The sequence below is a fragment of the Limanda limanda genome, chromosome 18, assembly GCF_963576545.1.
Source record: "Limanda limanda chromosome 18, fLimLim1.1, whole genome shotgun sequence".
Classification (NCBI taxonomy): Eukaryota; Metazoa; Chordata; class Actinopteri; order Pleuronectiformes; family Pleuronectidae; genus Limanda; species Limanda limanda.
The window spans coordinates 13329126-13349602 of NC_083653.1; the positions used below are offsets into that span (position 1 = coordinate 13329126).

General features: G+C 43.2%; 1 protein-coding gene across 1 annotated transcript; it reads right to left on the minus strand.

Annotated features, from left to right (window-relative positions):
- Positions 1 to 3174: 3174 nt before the first annotated feature.
- On the minus strand, positions 3175 to 19430 carry coq8aa (coenzyme Q8A, genome duplicate a). The gene is made up of 17 exons (XM_061091257.1): positions 19394 to 19430; positions 15887 to 15986; positions 14607 to 14689; positions 14243 to 14496; positions 13942 to 14137; positions 13761 to 13827; positions 11235 to 11309; positions 10331 to 10459; positions 8291 to 8376; positions 7964 to 8104; positions 7508 to 7589; positions 7326 to 7419; positions 6941 to 7082; positions 6704 to 6811; positions 6555 to 6620; positions 6264 to 6350; positions 3175 to 5061 (listed from the first exon to the last, which is right to left on the minus strand). The coding sequence occupies exons 2-17, from the start codon at positions 15981 to 15983 to the stop codon at positions 4765 to 4767; spliced, it is 2004 nt and encodes a 667-aa protein (XP_060947240.1). The 5' UTR covers positions 15984 to 15986; positions 19394 to 19430; the 3' UTR covers positions 3175 to 4764.
- Positions 19431 to 20477: the final 1047 nt, after the last annotated feature.

Sequence of the window (20477 nt, forward strand, 5' to 3'; positions counted from 1 at the left end):
CTAAACATTTCCCACGATGCCACATCAGTTTCATCAAGCGCTGCCTCGCCGGCTTATTTCCCTGACAAACATCCACGAGCATCATAATTCAAAAAGAGCCTCAGATGAAATGAATGGCAGCAGCGTGCAGGAGCCGGGACACTAATGGAGAGCAGTGAGTCCAGCGATCGGCTCGGCTGCTGCTGGAAACCTGAACAGGCTCCGGGCTATTTCAATGAACTGCAACCAACTTTACAACTCAACACAGAGGATAACCGCAGACTGTCAAATCTTTTGTAATACCGAGAAGATTATTGCCAATGTGAGGCAACAGTTATGGTGTTTGTGCCTCGACAGATTTCAAACTTTATTCGTCTTACTAATTTTTCCCTTTTCTTTATTAGATTTTTCGACTGGTGATGTATCGCTTTGATTATTTGTTTTGCCTCTAAGGATCTCCGTCGGGTTTCAGCCAAATGCCTTTTCTTGAGAGTACTGCTGTATTTTGGATGACAACACTGATGCTTTTGTGTTTTAACTGTGTCTATGTTGTGCAGATTTTGCGCGTGGGGAAGATGAAGATGATGACGAGGGAAAATCTGATGATATTTTATGCCTTACAAATGACCAGTGTATTCTCTCATGAGTGTTTTTTGAAGCAGGGCTGCTGGAACTTCGTTACTTTGCTTGGGTGAAGTTTATAGATCTGTATTAATTGTTATGATGACACATTGATTCTGTATTGGTAGAGAAAACAGACTATTTGTAATGTCTTTTGTTTTTTTTCAGTGAGGAGGATGGGGATTTTTTCTTTTGGACTTCCATATACAGTTTTCTGCATGCATATGTATTGTGACAAATGTATAGAGTAACATACACACACACACACTACAACTACAGTTTAATTCTGTGACAATAGTTTTTTAAGCCATCTGAGGTGACACAAATTAAAAAAAGTTTTTGTTGTAATAAGTTAATACTTGTGAATAAATGGTGCATGTTTTTTTTATTCAAATTAATAGGTATGATATTCAACCCTCTATAGCTATATGTATCTACCTAATGCACCATCAAGCTGATGTTTGTGAAATGTTTCACTAACTCCCGTGACATTCGGCCCATTCAGGGGCGGATCCAGGGGGGCCCTGGCCCCATGTAAAATTTGAAGTCCGCTTGTCCCATCAATAGTATTAGAAATAAATATGTTGATCCATTTAAAAAACATTTTAAAGCTTTTTTGAAGTAAAATGATCAAATATACTCAATCATGTGTGTCTTAACTCAAAGCTAACAGTAAACAAGGGATGACTTAAATATTCATTGGGAGTTATGCATGGATGTTGGCCACATTATTGGTCACCTCTGTGAAGATTGCTGCCCCTTTATGGCTCCTGATAAAGAAAAACCCTAAAACCACCACTGGGCTCTTTCCCCTGAGAATAAAATGGTAACACCTGTTTGTTAGGCCTTAGCTTTACTTTAGCACCATCATCAGGTCAAACTTTTACTAACTGCGATTACTTTTGTTTACAATCAAACTTAAGACCTCCCCATTAGCATGAGCTGTATTTTGTACCTGTTAACACCCTGAACTGAGATTTTCATCATTCTATTTCTCAATTTGCTTAAAGAATGATGGCTCCTCATTAAGAGCTGTGTGACTTTCAAGACAATTTTCCATGAAACTCCGCCCGTAGATTTCAATTAAATGCCACAGTCATCTCCAGTTGAGACGACGCTTCCTCTGTGAAAACTAATGAAGCAGAAGAAGGAGGAAAAGTTTCTCAAGTGAAACTTTTGCAGCTCATTGTCACCTTTGTTCAGGTTTCTTCTCCAGTCAGGAAGTCAGTTCACCCAATTCATCTCCTGAGTACTCTTCTCTAAAACAACACCAGTGTTTCCATGGCAATATAAAAAAACAGTCTCCTTAACTATCTGTACGGTGATGTTGGCGATGACGGCATTCAAGTGTTGAGTTTGTGTTGTGTGTGTGAACATGTTTGTCATTAAGGTTTGAGCTCAGACTTCCTGACTGTCCCCTCTCACCAAATAAGGATTTCTGACTGCTTGCTCGTTTAGACCAGTCCACTTCGCTGCCTCCATCCTCTCCTCCAGCATAAACACAACCACAGTTGAGTTGTTTCCATCTCGGTTAAGCAAAGATGCAATGTCCAAACACAACGGGTCAGCGCGATGTAACGCAGGGACAACACGTGGTGAACAAACTTTCCCACCACTGGCCTGAATTCAGCCACATTCACCTGATTAGGAAAACAAACAGTTATTTATTTGCAAATTATTTTTATGAAAGGTTGAGATATTCTGAGGGCAGTCAGTGTTTGTCAGACATCAGGCTGGGAGTCTCTAGAATACTAAGAATTCTGGGAAAACTCCTGATTGTATTTTGATTGGAATCACTGAAATTGCATGAACCTGCTTGGGAGCTCAACACTGGAAAATTCTTGCAATATAACACATTATCAATAAATGCTTGAGTGTATGGGATGCCAGCTTGGCACTTATACCCATTGACAGATGTAGCTTGGCGTAATCATCCTCCACTCCAATTCTTCACACCTCCACTAACAGGACGCTGTGTCATCAAGCAGAAAGGACATATAAGGTGCGGGTTTGATATTATGCAAATATATATAATCGGCTTCATGCTGGGTGTGTTTTCTTCTTTTATTGGGATGATGATTCAGTTCTGTTATGTAGTTGTGTGAAAAAGCACAACACTGCCACATGCTGGACACTAAAGTGAATTACAACATGTCACAGACAAATCACAGCTCTGGACTACTGGGGGGGAAATAAGAAATAAGTGTGGTTACTGGATTTTCCCAGCAAGGATGAAAGGCGTCATAGAAAGAAGAACATATCTGTCTACATACACTCAGAGCCTGGAGTCCCTGTGCATGAATACTGACTCAGATCTAAATGTATACAGCACGAGTACATTTTCTGAATATTTGCCTGAGTGTGCTCATTCCCCAGGCTCGCTGCCAGCTCCTCCACTGCCGGCCAAGACATCGCTAAATAAGGACGCCAAACTGTCTCTGTGTTTCTTTTCCATTCTGAACTCATTACTTCTCATCACCGTGTATACATTGAGTTCTCTGAGCTCCGAGTCCCCTGAAATGGACTCAAGTGGTAAAGACGTCACACATAAAAAAAAAGTTCACACAGAGCCACTTGACCGGAGCAGATCAAACTTTTACTCTTATTTCATTGGAATATAATATCCCATCACATCTTACAGTTAAGAATTCTTTTTTTGATTTTTTTGAAAATTTAAACCATCCATGATATGAAATATAAAGTAGAGATTTCTAGCAAAAAAACAAACAAACATCCATCGGAAATTACAGGCACCTTGACCCCCCCCCCCTTCCTCACATGATTGTATCCACACAGCAGAGTGGAGAGAACTTAGACAGTCAAACGCCGACCAGGTGAGGAGGGATTTCCCACCTGAGGCTGCGTGGAGAGATTACACGAGGCGAGCAAAGGAGCTGAGCTTGTGCGACACAGAGAGAAATGTCTTCCTTCTCTCCTTGTTAATATTCAAACAGCGTTGATACGAAGGCTTCATCTTCTCAGAGACAGCAACGACACTTTTTTGCGAGTCTATAGAATTCTAGCGCGGAGCCAAGATGATAACGGTTTTGTTATTAATTAACGCAAAATCATGCATTAAATCTTAACCAGGAAAGTCAGGAGAAAAAGGACAAACATCTCCTCAAGAAGGAGCTTTGCAGATTTTCCTCCCAAGACACACAAGGAGTAAAATCATGAAGTTTGTTAAAATGCACGGATCAGTTTCATTGCCCCGAAGGGTTTTCCCTCAGAGAATAAAAGCTAAAAACAGCAACAGATTTAGATCAAAGACATGATTCAGTAATGTGGCTACGATGATACAGAAGAAACTGTACTACACAAACTATACACAAGTGAAATCTCACACCTCTCTGAGTTTAAATGCCAACAAATTCCAATTTGTCACATGTCCTGTAACTGGCTAAATAAACCTGAACTCAAATCGCTTTCCTTCTGAACTTTAACACTGAGTCTGATTCTAAACTATTTGGTTTCATGTCACAACTCCTGCATTAAATATGTGGTCTAAATTTAGAACGAGTCTAAATTATTCACACCAAACAAACTAGTCGAACCTCCTGGAAAAATAATTAGATGCAAAAACATTTGTGAGCCAGACAAGTTGGTCCTGGTCGACCCAGTGACTCGTACAGCCCGGATACTGAATTAACCCTGTTATCTTCTTGTGACCTCACAGTCAAACCTTTAGTCCCCTACCTTGACACAATCAATGTTTCCACTCATGACATTTCTGGACACTCGAGATTCTCCAAAAGTTCAACAAAGCACAGCAACGCAAAAAAAAACAAAAAGAAGAATCATCTTGAAAGAGGAGAGACATTTCAAACATTCATTTTTACACCTGAACAGGACCGTTCCCTCTTCTTAACCTTCTTCTCAGTCTGTCCTCTCAGGGCCGGATGTAGCCAAGAGTTCAACGTCTCAGACGCCAGGTTGCTGCAGCCTTTCCCTTTCAGAAGTGGCACCGGGAAATTTGTAGAAGTGCCTTCCAAAGCCTCATGGTAGTGGGATGCCCAAAGTGGGAAATATAAGTGCTCAGTGACCAGTTAAGGTCAGGAAACACGGCCTCCGCTCTGTTCGTCTGCAGCTTCGAAGCAACCCGACGACCACTGAACCGTTGGCCCTAGGAACTGTCAATCAAAGCACTTGATGCTTGAAACTAGCTTACGCTGAGCGGGAGGGTGGCGTGCGGCCTTCCCAGTACTTCTGATACGCCGCCTGGAACATCCCATTACACTGCAGCTTTGCGTTCAGCCGCGAGCAGATGAGGAAGGAGCCGCCCATCTTGCGGTGGAGCGAGTACGTTTCCTCTGGAGGGGGGGTGAGCCGGTGTTTGAGCATCACGGGGATCAGGTTGTGGATTCTCTCCGTGGTGGACTGAGCGCTGAAGTCGAAGGGCTCCGTGGAGGCGAAGGCTTCGCCGAGGATCATCACGGCATCCACATGGGCCTTTATCATCGCCTGGACGCAGAGATGGGGAAAAAAAAGCAATGAATACTTCCATCTATGAACAACCTGTAAGTATCGTAAGACCTATTGTCCATTTCAGCAATTTCATAAATACTTTAAAGGTGACATATTACGAAATTCCACTTTTGTAGTGCTTCTACACGTTAATTTGGGTATCTGGCATGTCTACCGTCCCAAAAACTCTGGAAAAAAACAACTCCCGCGATCTGTTGTGGTTCCTCTATGTCAGAAAGGATACGCTAGAGGGCGTCGAATGGGATTACGACCCGAGCCGACGTCATAGTTAGGGATGCACCGATCCGCTTTTTTCACCTCCGATACCGATACCGATATCTGAGGTTTAGTATCGGCCGATACCGATCCGATACCGATACTAATTAAACAGTCGGATTCCCCTGGTCCGCACCAGTTCTAAGTCACCTGCGGGTGAGTTCACCAACTTTGCAGCTCCGCCGGTTCCGTTCAAACTGAGCAGGGCGGGAGATCCGGACCGGGACCCGTCCGGCACCGGGCCCCGTCCGGCACCGGGCCGGCGGAGGGACCGGGAGCGGGACTGGGACGGGAGCGGGACCCGGACCGGGACCGGTAGCCGGACCGGGACCCGGACCGGGGTTCTCAGCCGCCCCGGGGAAGCTAGCGGCGGCGGCGGCGGGCGGAGTGGGCAAAGTTCCGGCTCCCGGTCCCGGGGCAGCAGCAGCACCAGCAGCCGGCAGCCCGGCTCCTGGGAGCACCGCAGCCCCGGTGGAGGCGGCTCGGCTCGCACCGGGGCCGCGGGGAGAGGCGCCGGACACTGTCGGCTCCGCACGGCGTGTTGCTTGCGTATGACGTCACTCACAGCGCACAGCATAGAATTACACTGAATAGATCAGCCGATATGGATCGGCCCATTGTCACCGATACCCGATCTAGAAATTTCTTCAATATCGGTACCGATACCGATACAAAAATCGGATCGGTGCATCCCTAGTCATAGTCACACCATACCCATGTAGGGAGTCTCGCTACTTAGCTCGCGAGCTAACGCTACCTCCGGGGGCTCCCCGGAGCCGGTGAGATGATGGGGGGGGGGGTCACCATAGACATTTCATTAAGACCCCAATGAACCATATCAACTGCGGTAAAATGGGCATAATATGTCACCTTTAATGGCAAAAGTTTCAGTTGAAAAGCGTGACAGATAAAGCCTTTATTACCTTGGACTCGTAACCAGTTAGGAACTTCATCTCGATAGATTTCTTCAGAACTCCCTCACTGTCGCCCTCGGAAGCTGAACGGATTACCTGAAATCACGAACGTTATCACAGTCACCTTTCCTCCTTCTGTTCAGAATGTATGTATGTATACATATTTTAATTCCTTACCTCAAAATTTGTTTGACATGTGTATGTATAGTCAATCTACTGTAGTTCAACTGCTTATATCACACAAAAAAGGTAACGTTTTATAAAACAATAAAAAGTGAGAATGAGGCTCAGTGGTCTTACCTCTATGTAGAGGTCTGTGAAATCCAGGTCAAATCCTCTAGTGGCGCCAAAGTCCAACAGTGCCACCTAGAGGAGACATATACTCGCTGTAACTGCCATCCTCTCGAATGTGTACGAGAAGTTACTGCAGTAACAGGAGAAGAACTCACCTTGTGTGTGTGTGGATCGTAGAAGAAGTTGGACCAGTTTGGGTCGGTCTGCATGAATCTGAACTCAAACAACTCTCGGAGGCACAATGTCAAGATGTTCTCACAGATCTGAAGCAGAAACACAGATACAGTGATTGCTTTATTCACCGCTCAACATTTTATTTTGTTTTCCTGCATCTCAATGTTTGGCAGTGTCAAGCCTGTGAAGTTGTAAATACGATTTAGAAAGTGTTCTACCTCGTTTTTCAGCTCCTGTGTGAGGCCCTCGGCCTGGTCCAGAGGAAACCCAGAGCAGAGCTCCGTGGTCAGGACCAGTTTGTTGCTCAGCTCGTCTATCACCTCTGGTACATAGAAGAAGGGATGGTCCTTCAGCAGCTCTCTGAAGCACACATACAGAGACACAGACACACACTCAGTAGGTAGAGAGTCAATGTCAGGTATTAAAATCTATATATAGCTGCCTGGCAGTTCTGACCCTGAACCAAAGAGCTAAACATTTAATGAGGGAATAGTATTAGCTGTGGGATTGAGTGTAAAACACATCTCATAGTGAACACAAATCATAACAATAAGACAAATTCATCAGTAAAACGGATAGAAAAAGGAATGTTTTTCTTTCTACCTGAATTTCTTTGCACACTGAGCTTCTCTAACATAGTCGCACTCCAGCGCCAACTCTTTCCTCATCACGTCGATCAGATGTTCTGGAAACAAACCTGTCGATGCACAAAGACACAAACGGCAGAGGGGAATGAGTAAGACGATCACGGGACTGTCGGTGTGAAAGCTCAGTCGAGTGCGTACCGTCAGGCAGAGCATTGCTCATGCTCAGCACCGTCATCAGGTTGTTGACGTCACTGTTGATACTCTGAGCCACACCGGGGTACTGGGGACAAACATAAAGATCATGAGTTTAGGAGAAACAACAGACACCATATTCAGCTTTTTTAATCCGAATTTCACTTTAAAACATCTTATTTTCACTCGTAAGAGTCTGAACTGGCCCAGAGAAAAGAGCACCTGTGGGTTCTCTCTGTACGAGTGCTTGAGACAAACAAATACGTCTCCAGTGGCAGTGTTTGTATTAATAACAAGAGAATGTACAGTGTAAACACACACACACACACACACACACACACACACACACACACACACACACACACACACACACACACACACACACACACACACACACACACACACACACACACACACACACACACACACACACACACACACACACACACAGTCACAGCCTACCTGTATTTTCATGGCTACTTCCCTGCCGTCCTTCATCTTCGCCAAGTGAACTTGTCCGATGGACGCTGCGGCAAACGGACGCTCCTCAAACGACTCCAGTTTGTCTCTCCAGTTTGGACCCAAGTCACTGTTCAATGCTTTCTATAGTACAGACATAGATCACTGATATTTAGCTTGTGATATATTCAGCCTTGATATCCTACCAAAAAAAAGGTCCAGACTTGGTGAAAGATGTCAAGTTTGAAGGGAATTAAAGGTGAATTTGAGGACAATAACGTATTTTGTTATAACCGTTCCATCAAGTCAAAGTAAAACAAGGGTCCTTACTGTCATTTGTTTGATGGGCATGAAGTCAGCACTCTGTCTGACACGCTCGAAGATCTTGGCGAGCTGAGGATTGATGAATGCATCGTCTGAAACACAGAAACACACCAGGGTTTGTTTCAACCAAATCCGAATGACAATGGGACAATGGTGAGTATTTCCCCCCGACGGTTCATGTGCATATTACATCTTGCGAGCATGCAGCCTTCAATTCTGACACACCAAACGGACGCAGGATACACAAGAGGGCAGCCATGATGTGTACATGTACACATGCTGTAGCTAAAAACAAGTATATCTCAGACCTAGAGGTAATCTTGAAATTACCTGTAAAAAAATGTCATATATTACGTAACACACATCCTGTAACTTTAATTATACTGTTTGATAGTAATGCAAGTATCAAATAATTTAAGAGCCAAAACAGCAGCAGCTTTGCTTTTCGTCAAGCACCGATGCGAGGGGTGCAATCCTGTTATTGAGCGATTGCACTGCTGACCCAGCTCCTCTCGGCATTCAAGCTGCCTCTTGCTAACAATATAACAAACAACAAATACCATTTCAAAATTCAAAATAGAACCCAGCTCGACAAGGTTGAGTGTCCACAATCTGGCAACAAATGTCATACGGCTTTTTATAGCGGCAGATAAGCAGCCAGAACATTGGGTTTAACTACACGCTGAAAGTTATCTGGCCCTGATAGCAATTGTTTGATTTACCTTTGAAGATCTTGTTAACAAGCAGGTTGCAGCCGGTTGCAGGAGGATTACAGACTTTACCTTACAGACCCTGGCTGTCTTTCTGAAACTACTCTAATATTCCAAAAAGAAGAAAAAGAAGCAGTTTGATGTTTTTCATTTCTTGTTTTCGCTGTGCCAAACTGTAAACCCAAAACCTAGGTATGTACTGAACTGTGATTTTGATGGTATGTTACAGCCCTGACAGATGCACTGTTATTTTAAACCTCTGACCAATCATGTTGCTTGCGTCAGTGCTCAACTTGGATAAAGTAAAGCGTTTGATAAAGTCAAGGGAAATTACTTAGAGCCAAGGTTTAATTGCCATCATAACACTGGGATTAACTTGGATGGATTCTGGATTACGATAAGAGGAATCATGGTTACAAACTTTATTATCATGAGTTTGGAAATAGTTTCAGACCCCTCAAGGTTGACATTATTTTGGACCGTGCTAAAGGTTACAATGGCTGGATGCACAATCAGCCGGCCTCAACTGCGTTCCTGCCATGACAGATAAATGTTACCGCTGCAGGAACGTTCAGCCTCCGCATTTACACAACTCCACTCGGTCACACTATTATTTAAGTCTCTAAAAGAACAAGCGACGGCAGTGACCTTTCGTCCAGAATTTAAGAATCACCCTGTCACCACTTTAGAGACCCAGCCAAGTTCTACCAAGGTCTGCAAATAAACACATACATGCACACAAGGTCAATGTCAGCCAACGTTCTTTCTGTCTCCAATAACTGTTTTTTTGTGGTTTAAAACATCTGCTACACTTGAATGTCTCTGTCAGGTTTGTCCGGACATATTTGAAACTCCGTGCATGAATGACAAAGGACAAAGTTCAGCAGACAAGGTCGGGCAGAGGGCACAGCAGCAGCAACAAACATAATTAATGACGTGTTTACTGATGTGACCCGAACTGGCTGTTGCTAACTCTATTCCAGGATGCTTCCTGCAGCTGGCCTCTTGCTTGTGTATTTTCCGCCGGATGTGCATCAAGACAAACAAGTGCTGGCTCACATACGGGTCAGTTTTTATGATAAAAGCCTGATGGGGCGGGGGGGGTCGATAATCAACAACTCATCAGAATTTCTACAATATCTTCTCTCTGTGGACTCTGTGGAGTTAAGTCACCTGTTTTTTTTTCTCCAGCAGAAAAGAGTTGAGCTGAAACAAACTTCCACCATGTGTCAGGGCCACAGATGTGATTCAGGGTTTCTAGTGCAATTCAATCAGTAGTCACTCCACACAGAGAGGACAGAGATCATCATTTATTTTGTCTGAGTTGGCCGCCCACCTTGAATGCTGAGCATCTGTCCCAGTTTGAGTGCGGCTCCTCGGACTTTGCAGAGGGTCCTGACAATGCGTTCGGCGTTCGCCTCGGACAGGAACGGGCTGGAGTCCAGAACGGCTTTCTTATTTTCACCTGCAACAGCAAAAAAAAAACCCACAGAGGACAACCGGTCAAAACGGTACAATACAACTGATGCTTTTGTTTCAGAGACTCAACTCCAGAGTGAATCTTTATCTTTCTGCAGCAATCAAAATCAAGAGTAGTTTAAATGTGGGTGTGAACGTGGTATGTGGGTGTTTTTGTAAACACACTCCATGTGTGTGTGTGTATGTGTCAATAGTTAGGCAGTAATGTGTTTTGGTGTCGGCTGCTGCCTTCAGGGACTTAAGTTGAGGAATGACGAGGATGACCAGTTAGTGAGGGAGGTGGCGTACTTGTGTGCACTCTGTTAACATTACAAAGGTCTGAAGCGTGTGACAACATGAATGAAGGATGGGTACTGACAACACATCCCTTTTTACAACAGGGAGGCAGTTGCAAAATCACTGTGTGTTCTGGCTATGAGCCAAAGAAAAGAGGGAAGACACACAACGCCTGTCTTTACAGGCCTTACTATTTACTGTATTCGAAAATGGGTATGTTGAGGCAGGTTGTTGATAATCTACTACATACTACAATGAATTCAGAAAGTAGTAAATGTAAAATGCACTTTCAGTTTGATAGTGATTAAACCTCCCATGTTTTCTGATTCAGGAATGATAAAAGACAGTTGTTAGACTTAAAAATGTCCAAAACAAACTTGAGTGGGTGAGTCTCACAAAATGCTGTAGTAGCATACATAGTAGATGTAGTAGTAGTAGTAATAGTAATAGTAGTAGTGTGTGCCAGTGTGCAGTTGATTTATTACCTACTATACCACTGTGTCTCATGGTCTTCTTGGCAACTTCTGCCAGAGCTCCAATACCCAACCCTACAGCCAGACCTGAAGGACACAAGGACGCACGCACGCACACACACAAAAGTAACAAGAAGAACACAATTAGAGTACATTGTTACACAAACACCAATATATGAATGTGCTGAGTGTGTAATGACATGTGAAATCAAACTGAAAATACAAATCACACATAAACCATACCAATAAAATAATACTTTCAGTGATCAACCGGCAACTAGCAATTACTTATTGACTTAATATGTTGTGTTTTCATCCTTCTTTTTGTAAAGCAATTCAAGTTATAAAAGGTGCTATATAAATTATCATCATTGGGACGATCACCATTAACCAGAATTATTCACTATGTATGCTTCTGTTCGAGTGTTAATCCTCTGACTAAATGAAGCAGTCAGTTACAATCAAAACAACATATGTGACACAAAATCAGTCAGACATGAGCTGTGATTGTTCAGCATCGAACAGAGACAAAACTTTTACAGCCACACTTCTTCCATCCGACAGAGGACATGGAAATCTTATCATTCTTTAAATCATGTTGCTATTCAGCTGATGGAGAACAACTCCTGTAGGGCTAAGGATAATTTTGGAAGATAGTGCAAAGGAACAAGACAGAACGAGTTGGGGATCTGTCAGTGTGTGTGTGTGTGTGTGTGTGGGTTCCTCAAAGCCTAAGCTCCGCCTTACATAACAGAAGATTACATAATCAGTTAGTCAGCAATTTCTGAAGCGACAAATCCGAGATGCAAGGGTAGATGGACAAATTTACACACACACACGTACACCACTTGTTATAGTGTGCAGAATAGATGCATTTGCATGATTTCAGTACGTGTGTGTGTGTGTGTGTGTGTGTGTGTGTGTGTGTGTGTGTGTGTGTGTGTGTGTGTAACCCCCCCGTCAAACAGATCAGCATTTCAAATCTTTCCAGACCAAGCACAAGTGTCTGTCCATCATTTCCGACAGCTCTGTGCCTGCTGTGCACAACACAATCCCTCTTCCTATTCTAAACCAGGAAAAACGGAAATATATAATTAGATAAAATCCTGTTTCCCCACAAACCTCAGACAATCCTTTGAAAGCAGTGAAAAGCATAGCAACAGCAAGTAAGCTGTCATAATCGCTGCTGCAGGGAAACATGCCGACACAGCTATGATCCTATGAACCATAATTCTTCCTGGTTTCCAACCCTAACTGCCTAAAACCTATAACCTAAACATGACCGGGTTCAAATAGACTCACTTGGTCAGTAAATAACAACAGGACAGTGAAGGACAGTGAAGGACAGACCAAGGAAACATTTCTCCTCCTCCTCCGCCCCCCCTTTTCAACACCTTCTTCATGTTACCACCGTCAACAAGCTGAATCAGCTCTGACTCTCTCACTGTGACATGTGTTGATGAGCTCAGGCTTAATTCTGCTGCATATACTCGTGTTTGCAGTGGAGGTGCTGATTCCCGACTGTGTTCTGGGTTTACTTATAATATTCTAGTATATATTCTCACAGTAAATCGCTGTCCAACTTTTTTTCTACCTGTTATCGCAGTGACAGTTTTAAGTAAACGCAGCATAAATGGTTCTTTAACTAAACAATCACCGTTAAAACTGCTACCGCTTGGGTTTTACTGCCATATATGAGTTCATCTGTGAATTTCAAATCACTGGCTTTCTTTTTGACAATATCAGAAAAATGTCTAATAACGAATATTCTGACGGATCACGTTTAAGTTTAAGCGAAACAAATAGACATGCGCTCCGAGCACACACAGATTTTAATGCGGCCATATAAAACACTGCTGCACTTTGACTCCAACGGCCGGTGTGATTACAAAGGTTTGTTATTATCTGAACAAGAACACGAGTCCATTAATAAGCACTGACTAAGCTTGACCTAATTTCAGTGTTTGTTTTGCTGGAGGTCCAGGGGCCGACACTTGGCCAGCTTTCATGATATTCATCTGTATTTATCTCTAATTCCCCCTTGAATTAAGAACTTTATCTTCATTCTGATTAAAATTTGCCTCCAGATGTGTGTTCTGTGATGTTTTATGAGTGTGAGAAGGTCATGGAATGTGAAACGCAAGAACTGCCCTGCACTGGGGTGACCCCAGCTTAGAAGAGGGGGTGGTTGGGAAAAGTTAGCCAGAAGATTACAAGGTTAAGACGTTTCCATGATGTTTTTAACTTTGAGAGTGTCTAACAACCTAATGAGGGTGGATCCAATAACAATTTAATGTTGTCTTGTTAAGATTAACACCAATAAGTTAATGTTTTCTCTATTCAAAAAACATGTAGATTATGCTTTATTTTTGCAGAGGAACTGCACAGAGTAGAGTGTGTGTGCACAGACAGGCAGGAGTCTGGATGGTGTGCATGCAGTCCTGCACGCAGAAACACACGTCAGAAGACACAGTCACACAAGCAGCCAGTGAATCAGCCAAGAGTCAGACACAGAAACACAGATTTGTATCACCGTACCTCCAAAGTTGGCGAGTCTGCTGAGCCGAGTCACGGGCACTTTCCTCTCTCTGGCTCGCTCACTCAACTAAAGGCAAAACAGACAGATACTTTTCTTATTAGATTATCAAAGTTTTTTTGTCTATTATCAGTGTCTATTTGCATTTGTGTGTAGGTTCAGGATCCAAGGAATAAATTTCACCATCTGCTTGTGTGGTTTGATCTCCGCCCTCTTGCTCTGTCGGGCTTTCTCAATGTCTTCGGCCGTCAGACCTCCGACTGTAGACGGGTCCTGATGATAGCTTCTGGTCTGCGTGCCCTGATGCTGACAGTATAACTGTGACCACATGTGCCTACTCACACTGTGATGGTAGAGATGATGGTGCCCAATGTAATGTCTGCCACAAACCAACCAACCAACCACAGAAATGAGCATCTCAGTGTTTCAAACAGAGGCCAACACGTGTAAGGTGAATTATAATTGAATGAGAGACGGTGAATACCTGGCATCTTGGTGGTAAGACCTGGTGTCGCCACTGAACTGTTTGCTTGGATCTTTGTAGCCGTCGAACAGAGACCGCTTTCCGCTGACATGACTCGCCCCCACGCCTTCGCTGGGGTGAGCTGCCGCGTCAGGGAAACTTTCCGTGAAGGCCCCGCCTTCCTCGCTGAACTCTGAGGCTGCGAACGTGCCGTCATCCGGAGGGAAGTCAAACTCCGACTCGGAATAAGACATTTGCTGCTGGCCGGTCATCTCCTATAAAGACAAACATACAAGCATAAACCCCCTTTTACAGTCACAGCGCCCTCTAAATATACAACTATTGATTAAAAACTTTGTGAATGTTCATACACACAGTCACACACCTGCATTTTCATCATGGCCACAGAGAGGCCTTGCTCTGCAGCCGACTGCACACTCTGCACTGCAGCACCAACACCTGAGATTCCTGAGTGACACCAAACACCAGAGAGGGCATTTGTAAGCTTTATTAGCTCTAAGGTCCATTGAGAATTTAGATTATACCGTACAGAAAAAATATGCCTAGCAATAAACCTATATGAATAGTCAGAAATAGTTTTTTGTTAGCTTGCTATATCAACGAGGAAATCCCAATAAAGTGGAGGCAAATTAGGCCTTCCCATTTCTATAGACTTAACAATGCATTGTTAGCAGGTGTTTTAAAACCCAAGCGTGCAATCAGACACTGTTGTGCTAAAAGAGTTGTTTAATTTACTGTCTTATTTAAAATAAAAGGATATAATATAAACCTCATCATCATATCTTTAAACTGAGCTACAGCTTTGTTATCAACACGAGTTAGGGTTTTAGACTGGAGTTCTCGCAAGAACTCACATGTAGCTGCAGTTGCTGCAATAGTAACTAGGAAGAGGATCTCAGAGGAAATTAAAAAACGTGGTATAAATCATCTTGTTTTGAGTCGAATTTGAATGTCGGGGGCTTACGGACACTTGGATGAAGAATTGGTTGCAATTTACTTCCATTATATTAGATTCGACTGCAACGCTGTTTACACCTGAAACTTTAAAATAGTTTTGTGGACTCAAACATCCCTCCATTGGCATAGTGATGAGTAGATGAGTGAATTCATTTTTGGATGAACTATCCCTTTAATGCAGTTATGACTCAAACGTTTTTGGCTAATGTAACAAAACTCTTTGACTGGGATAAAATAATGTATTAGAACTTTTTGGAGCTTGCTCACACTTTCTTATGTTACTATTCAAACAACATCTAAAGCTAATCACATGCTAGCCTAACATCATTAGCTCCCGCCCACTTGCACTTTGGACGCAATTTGGAGCCAGAGTCAATATAGAATATATATAGCGTCGTAAACATATAAGAGGAATGTAACACTCAACAAACATCCGCATGATAAGAACTTCATAAAATGACAGAAGCCATCTTGGTGAAAACAAAAGTCTATAAGACACATACTGCAGCCAGCCAATAGGGGGTGATCAAGAGGATTTGGTTTCACTTTTGGGAAGCTGTCGCATTATAATGCAGAAAACTGCCAATGCTAACCATACAGTTGAGCCCCAAGACAAATTATTTAACTTTTATTTACATTACATGGCGTGTTACAGGAATAGAATAGGTGTATAGGTGGCTGAGGTACCTGTCCCACTGCGCATTGTATTGGCCTGCGTCTCCACAACCGCCTGGCTTAGCTTCGCCAAGCCGCGCATCAGTAGCATCATATCGCCGGCCATCATGGACTAAAGACAGAGACAGAAAAGAGGACAGGAAAGGGAAGAAATACAGAAAATGGTTTAGTTTCACTCAATCCCCATCTCCCCTTGGTACAACCGGGAGAGGCGAGGAACACGGAGACAGAGAAAAGCAGATGGACGATGAGGCGAGTGGAAATATAACCTGTCGTCAACACATTGTCCGCTGCTCCACAGAAACAGGCACAAACAAACACAGCTGTCACATCTTCGCATAACTTCGGTACTCAGCCTAAAAATACCCGTGACCTCCCTTTCCCTGTGTTTGCGGCACAGACACACAAGAAAAGTAGAGGAGAGCGCTGTGCATGAGCTGTAAAAAGGTACAGCGTGCTCACGGGGTCCAGGGGCTGGAGCTGAAAATGTCCCTGGGAACTGAGGAGGGAGGGGCTCGTGCCGGAGCCTGTTCCAGCTATTTCTGTGCACGTGTTTGGTTCACATACAAGGTTAGCCGTCAAACCTCTCCCCGTTTCTATCTCTGATCGATAGTGCTGCCAGACTGTTTTCTACTCAAGGTCCATCTAAATCATTGCACCATCTCTTTCTAATAATCTGCTTCCTCTTTTAACCGATCACAAACTGAGAGAGTTGGCACGTTATAGATTGAACCCTGCGTTTGAATATAACCCACGATTCAAAGTTAATCTTATCACAATAACAGCGGGTGTGCTGCATTCCTCTGTTAAGTCTGCAGTGTCTCTGTGGCTGTGTGTTTGTTGCAGGTGCCGTTTTTGTGGAAGACAACATGCTTCAACACAGCTGAACTGGGATTCGGGCCAATGGAAAAAAGCGTTGCTGAAAGAGTCTAAGCAATTTGGGAGTGTGTGTGTGTGTGTGCACTGCAGCATGCATACACACACTGAGTCAGTAAGTGGGTCATCTGTCCTGTCTGGCCACTCTGTGTTTTGTGCAGACAGTGGAGTGACACAAAGGGCCCACTGGACAAAAGACACCAAATACTTGTGGACATGGATTATTTAGGAATATTACAAACACTGATTTGGTATGTATCAACAGTAATCTGCCAATTTAGACATCATGTTAGGTTGTTATTATAGCAGAGAAATAAAGCCTGCAGGTATAATCCTTCCTGAATCATGCAGCGTGTAAAATGTGAACGTTCTGCATCTTGTATTTGGCCTCTGCAAAGTTTTAACATTCATTTCTATGGTAAGATTCCGGATTTCCGACACCATTGCATTTCACTTGCAAAATCTAAGACTATTGGCCAGATGTTACGGTTTGTTGCCAAATGTAATCTATTGAGCAACTTCCCATTTGTCAGTGTGTATCAGGCGAGGAGATAGAGGAGAGGAGAAGAGAGAAGAGGAGATAGAGGGTCAGATGTGTTGCCCAGTTGGTCAGAGGTCACTGCAGGATAGTTTCTGTAAACTCACACCAACTGTAATAATTACACATGGTAGTTTGGCCAACACACACACACACAAACACACACACACACACACACACACACGTGCACACGCCTCAGCTGTTGTCTCCCCCCTCTCTACAAAAGCTGTTGACTCACTGCAATGAAAATAGCCCTTAGTGAGAGTTTGGGCCTTGTGTTCTGTGAACCTTGTGGTTTACTGACATGCTTCCAGTCACTAACCTTCACCACTGATCCTGCCGCAAGACTGGGACATTTTTTCCCCCTCCTCGGCCGGGCAGTGGTGAGGCAGCAGCAGCGTCACCACCGACAACAGGGGAGACGTGAGAGGAAACATGTCTCCTACTAGTCAGGGGATTTCTTGGATTCAATTATCCAGTCACAAATGAGAGAGTGAGGTATAGGGATGGATGAATTCATTTAATTACAATTTCTGCTTTATTTCACTTTAATAGATATTGTTTATTTGTTATATTTAAGCAAACCGAGTGTGCACGTTTAGCTTGTCTCATACTTTTTTCTGTGTTTATTTGAATAATACATGAATGTTAGATAAATAAAAAACAGGGTAAAGCAGCATTACACCTCGGCTATCAGTGGCCCAGCTCATTTAATACTGGCATCGCCACCGGCCGCTGAAAAACACTCAGCAGTTGAGCACTGCTCTCAGCTATATCAGCAGAGAACAAACACAGGCACATTCATCAGTTTTTACAGATCAGATCAACACAGGAGGCTTTTTATTCTAATATCATTATTTGAGCAATTTTAAAACTCCGATGAGTGTGTCCGCCAAACAGAAGAACAAACCTTTCTGATGGGGCTCCCACACATTTGATCAAATAAGGATTGAGACGTGTGTGTGTGTTTTTGTGTGTGTGCGTGTGTGTGTGTATATCTTCGATGGACCATGTGTGTAAAGGAGGTATTAATACTATAAAGCTGAAACATACCTTATGGCAGCACTGTGTTACTTCTCTTTACTTATTGGCTGTTGTTTACAACCAGCTATGGTGAGCTTGGATCAGATGGTATGTCAAACGTCAAATCATATATCATATAACATAAATATCGTATATGCACATGTCTATTAATATTATCTATAGATCTAGTATCTCCAGCATATGCCCACATGCAGCCTCGTGCAACCGTAATGTGCCACTTTACTCAAGTCCATTTTTCTTCAATCTTTCGTGGACGTAGCATATCATGTGGATATTCTCGTTATTTCTTATTTTGCTTTCAATTTTATTTTATATCTATACAAACAAAGTTTATCTTCTCTTCTATCTGACCTTATCTATAATATTTTACAAAACCACCCTTCATTCACACATCACATACACTCACACACAGGGTTAATGCACAGTTTTGTATATACAATCTGTGATGTGCACGCGCATGTGGAGGTTGGGTGAGAGAGAGAGAGAGAGAGAGAGAGAGAGAGAGAGAGAGAGAGAGAGAGAGAGAGAGAGAGAGAGAGAGAGAACGTTCCAATTTGCCACGAGGCTTATTTGTACACATATAAGTCCAACACAATTATTTACCCACAATAAAGACATATAAATAAGCAGGTTATACGTGAAAAAGTTTGACGTAAATCCCTCACAACTGCCATCGTCTGTTGAAACTTTTTAAATGTGGCTGTCAACTTCCTCGTGGGCGTGTGTTTTGTTTTTTTAACGTTAAACGAGTAAAGTTACAATAAAAACTGCGCTAACCGGACGAGAGCCTCGAGAATCCACGTGTTTGCAATGCGTGTTGTTGTTGTTGTTGTTGTCCCCCCCACCCCCCACCCCCCAGGTGCACCGATCTGATTTGAAGGTCGACTGGTGAAGTTTGCAGAAGTGAATAACAGTCGTGGAGGTCGGACACGTGCACGCGCTGCGGAGGATTCGTGCACAACAAACGGGGGATGGCGGAGGTGAAGAACCCAAACATGCACCACTTCTATTTTCCTGCGCACATTTATCTGCGTGATTAGCCGCGATCAGCAGATACTCACCGCCACGGGGGGGGTCACGGTGTGGTGGGCGAGGGGGGGGGGGGGGGTCGAGCTTTGTTCAGCGGGGCTTCTCTCCCTCTTCTCCCCCAGGCCAGCTGCACAGAGGTCGGACTGAAGGCACCGGGAGCTGCGGGGTGTTTGTCCGTGGTCCTCCCGCTGCTGCTGCTGACGGTCAGCGTGTAATCCACTTTACCTCCCCCTTCTCTCTCTCTCTCCCTCTGTCTCTCTCTCTTTCCCTCCCTCCCCTTCTCTCTCTCTATCCCTCCCTCCACACGGCGAGGGAGGTCAAACCTTATTTACCAACTTCACTCCGCAGCCAGAGCCACGCATGGACGCAACCCACGCAAGTGCTCCTCGGAATTTCCTCCGAGCTCTGAAGTCGTCGCTCGGTCCCATGGTTCCGACCTGTGGTTCCGACTCATGTGTGGTTTCATGTGTTTAATCTGTTGAAAGACTTTTATGACATTGAGTATGGATTATTTTTATTATTTTTAGTGGTGATGGCAGTCATATCAGTTATGGCTATTGTTATGTTATTATGACATGGCGTTTAAAATGTTACTGAATTGAATAACTTTTATCTTTATTCATTCAATTTTTTTGCCATTTTGTGAAGCACCTTGTAACCCTGTTTAGATAAGTACCTATTATTATTATTATCATTATTATTATTAATAGTAGTACTAGTAGTAGTATTAGTAGTAAAACATCAGTGGCGACTAAACGAGGGTTAATACACTTTTGTTCTATATTTTATCTCTATATTGTATTTTATTCTCCTATATTATCATTATCATTATTTTGTTACATTATTTGTGACATGAAGTGCGCAGTCCACTTCTGCGCAGGAGATTAAATACAAATTTATTTTTACTTTTTTATTTATTTAATTAAATTAATAAAAAATAAATAATAACGTAAATAAAGTAAATTTTCACTATGTTTTTGGTAAGAATTTGAGCATGTTAAAGCCCTCAAAAAGCCAATTAATTTGCCTGAATAATAATAAAAATCCTTACAATTTCAATAGGGCCTCACTATCACTGTCAGTGCTCGGGCCCTAATAATAAAAAATCCCATAGTA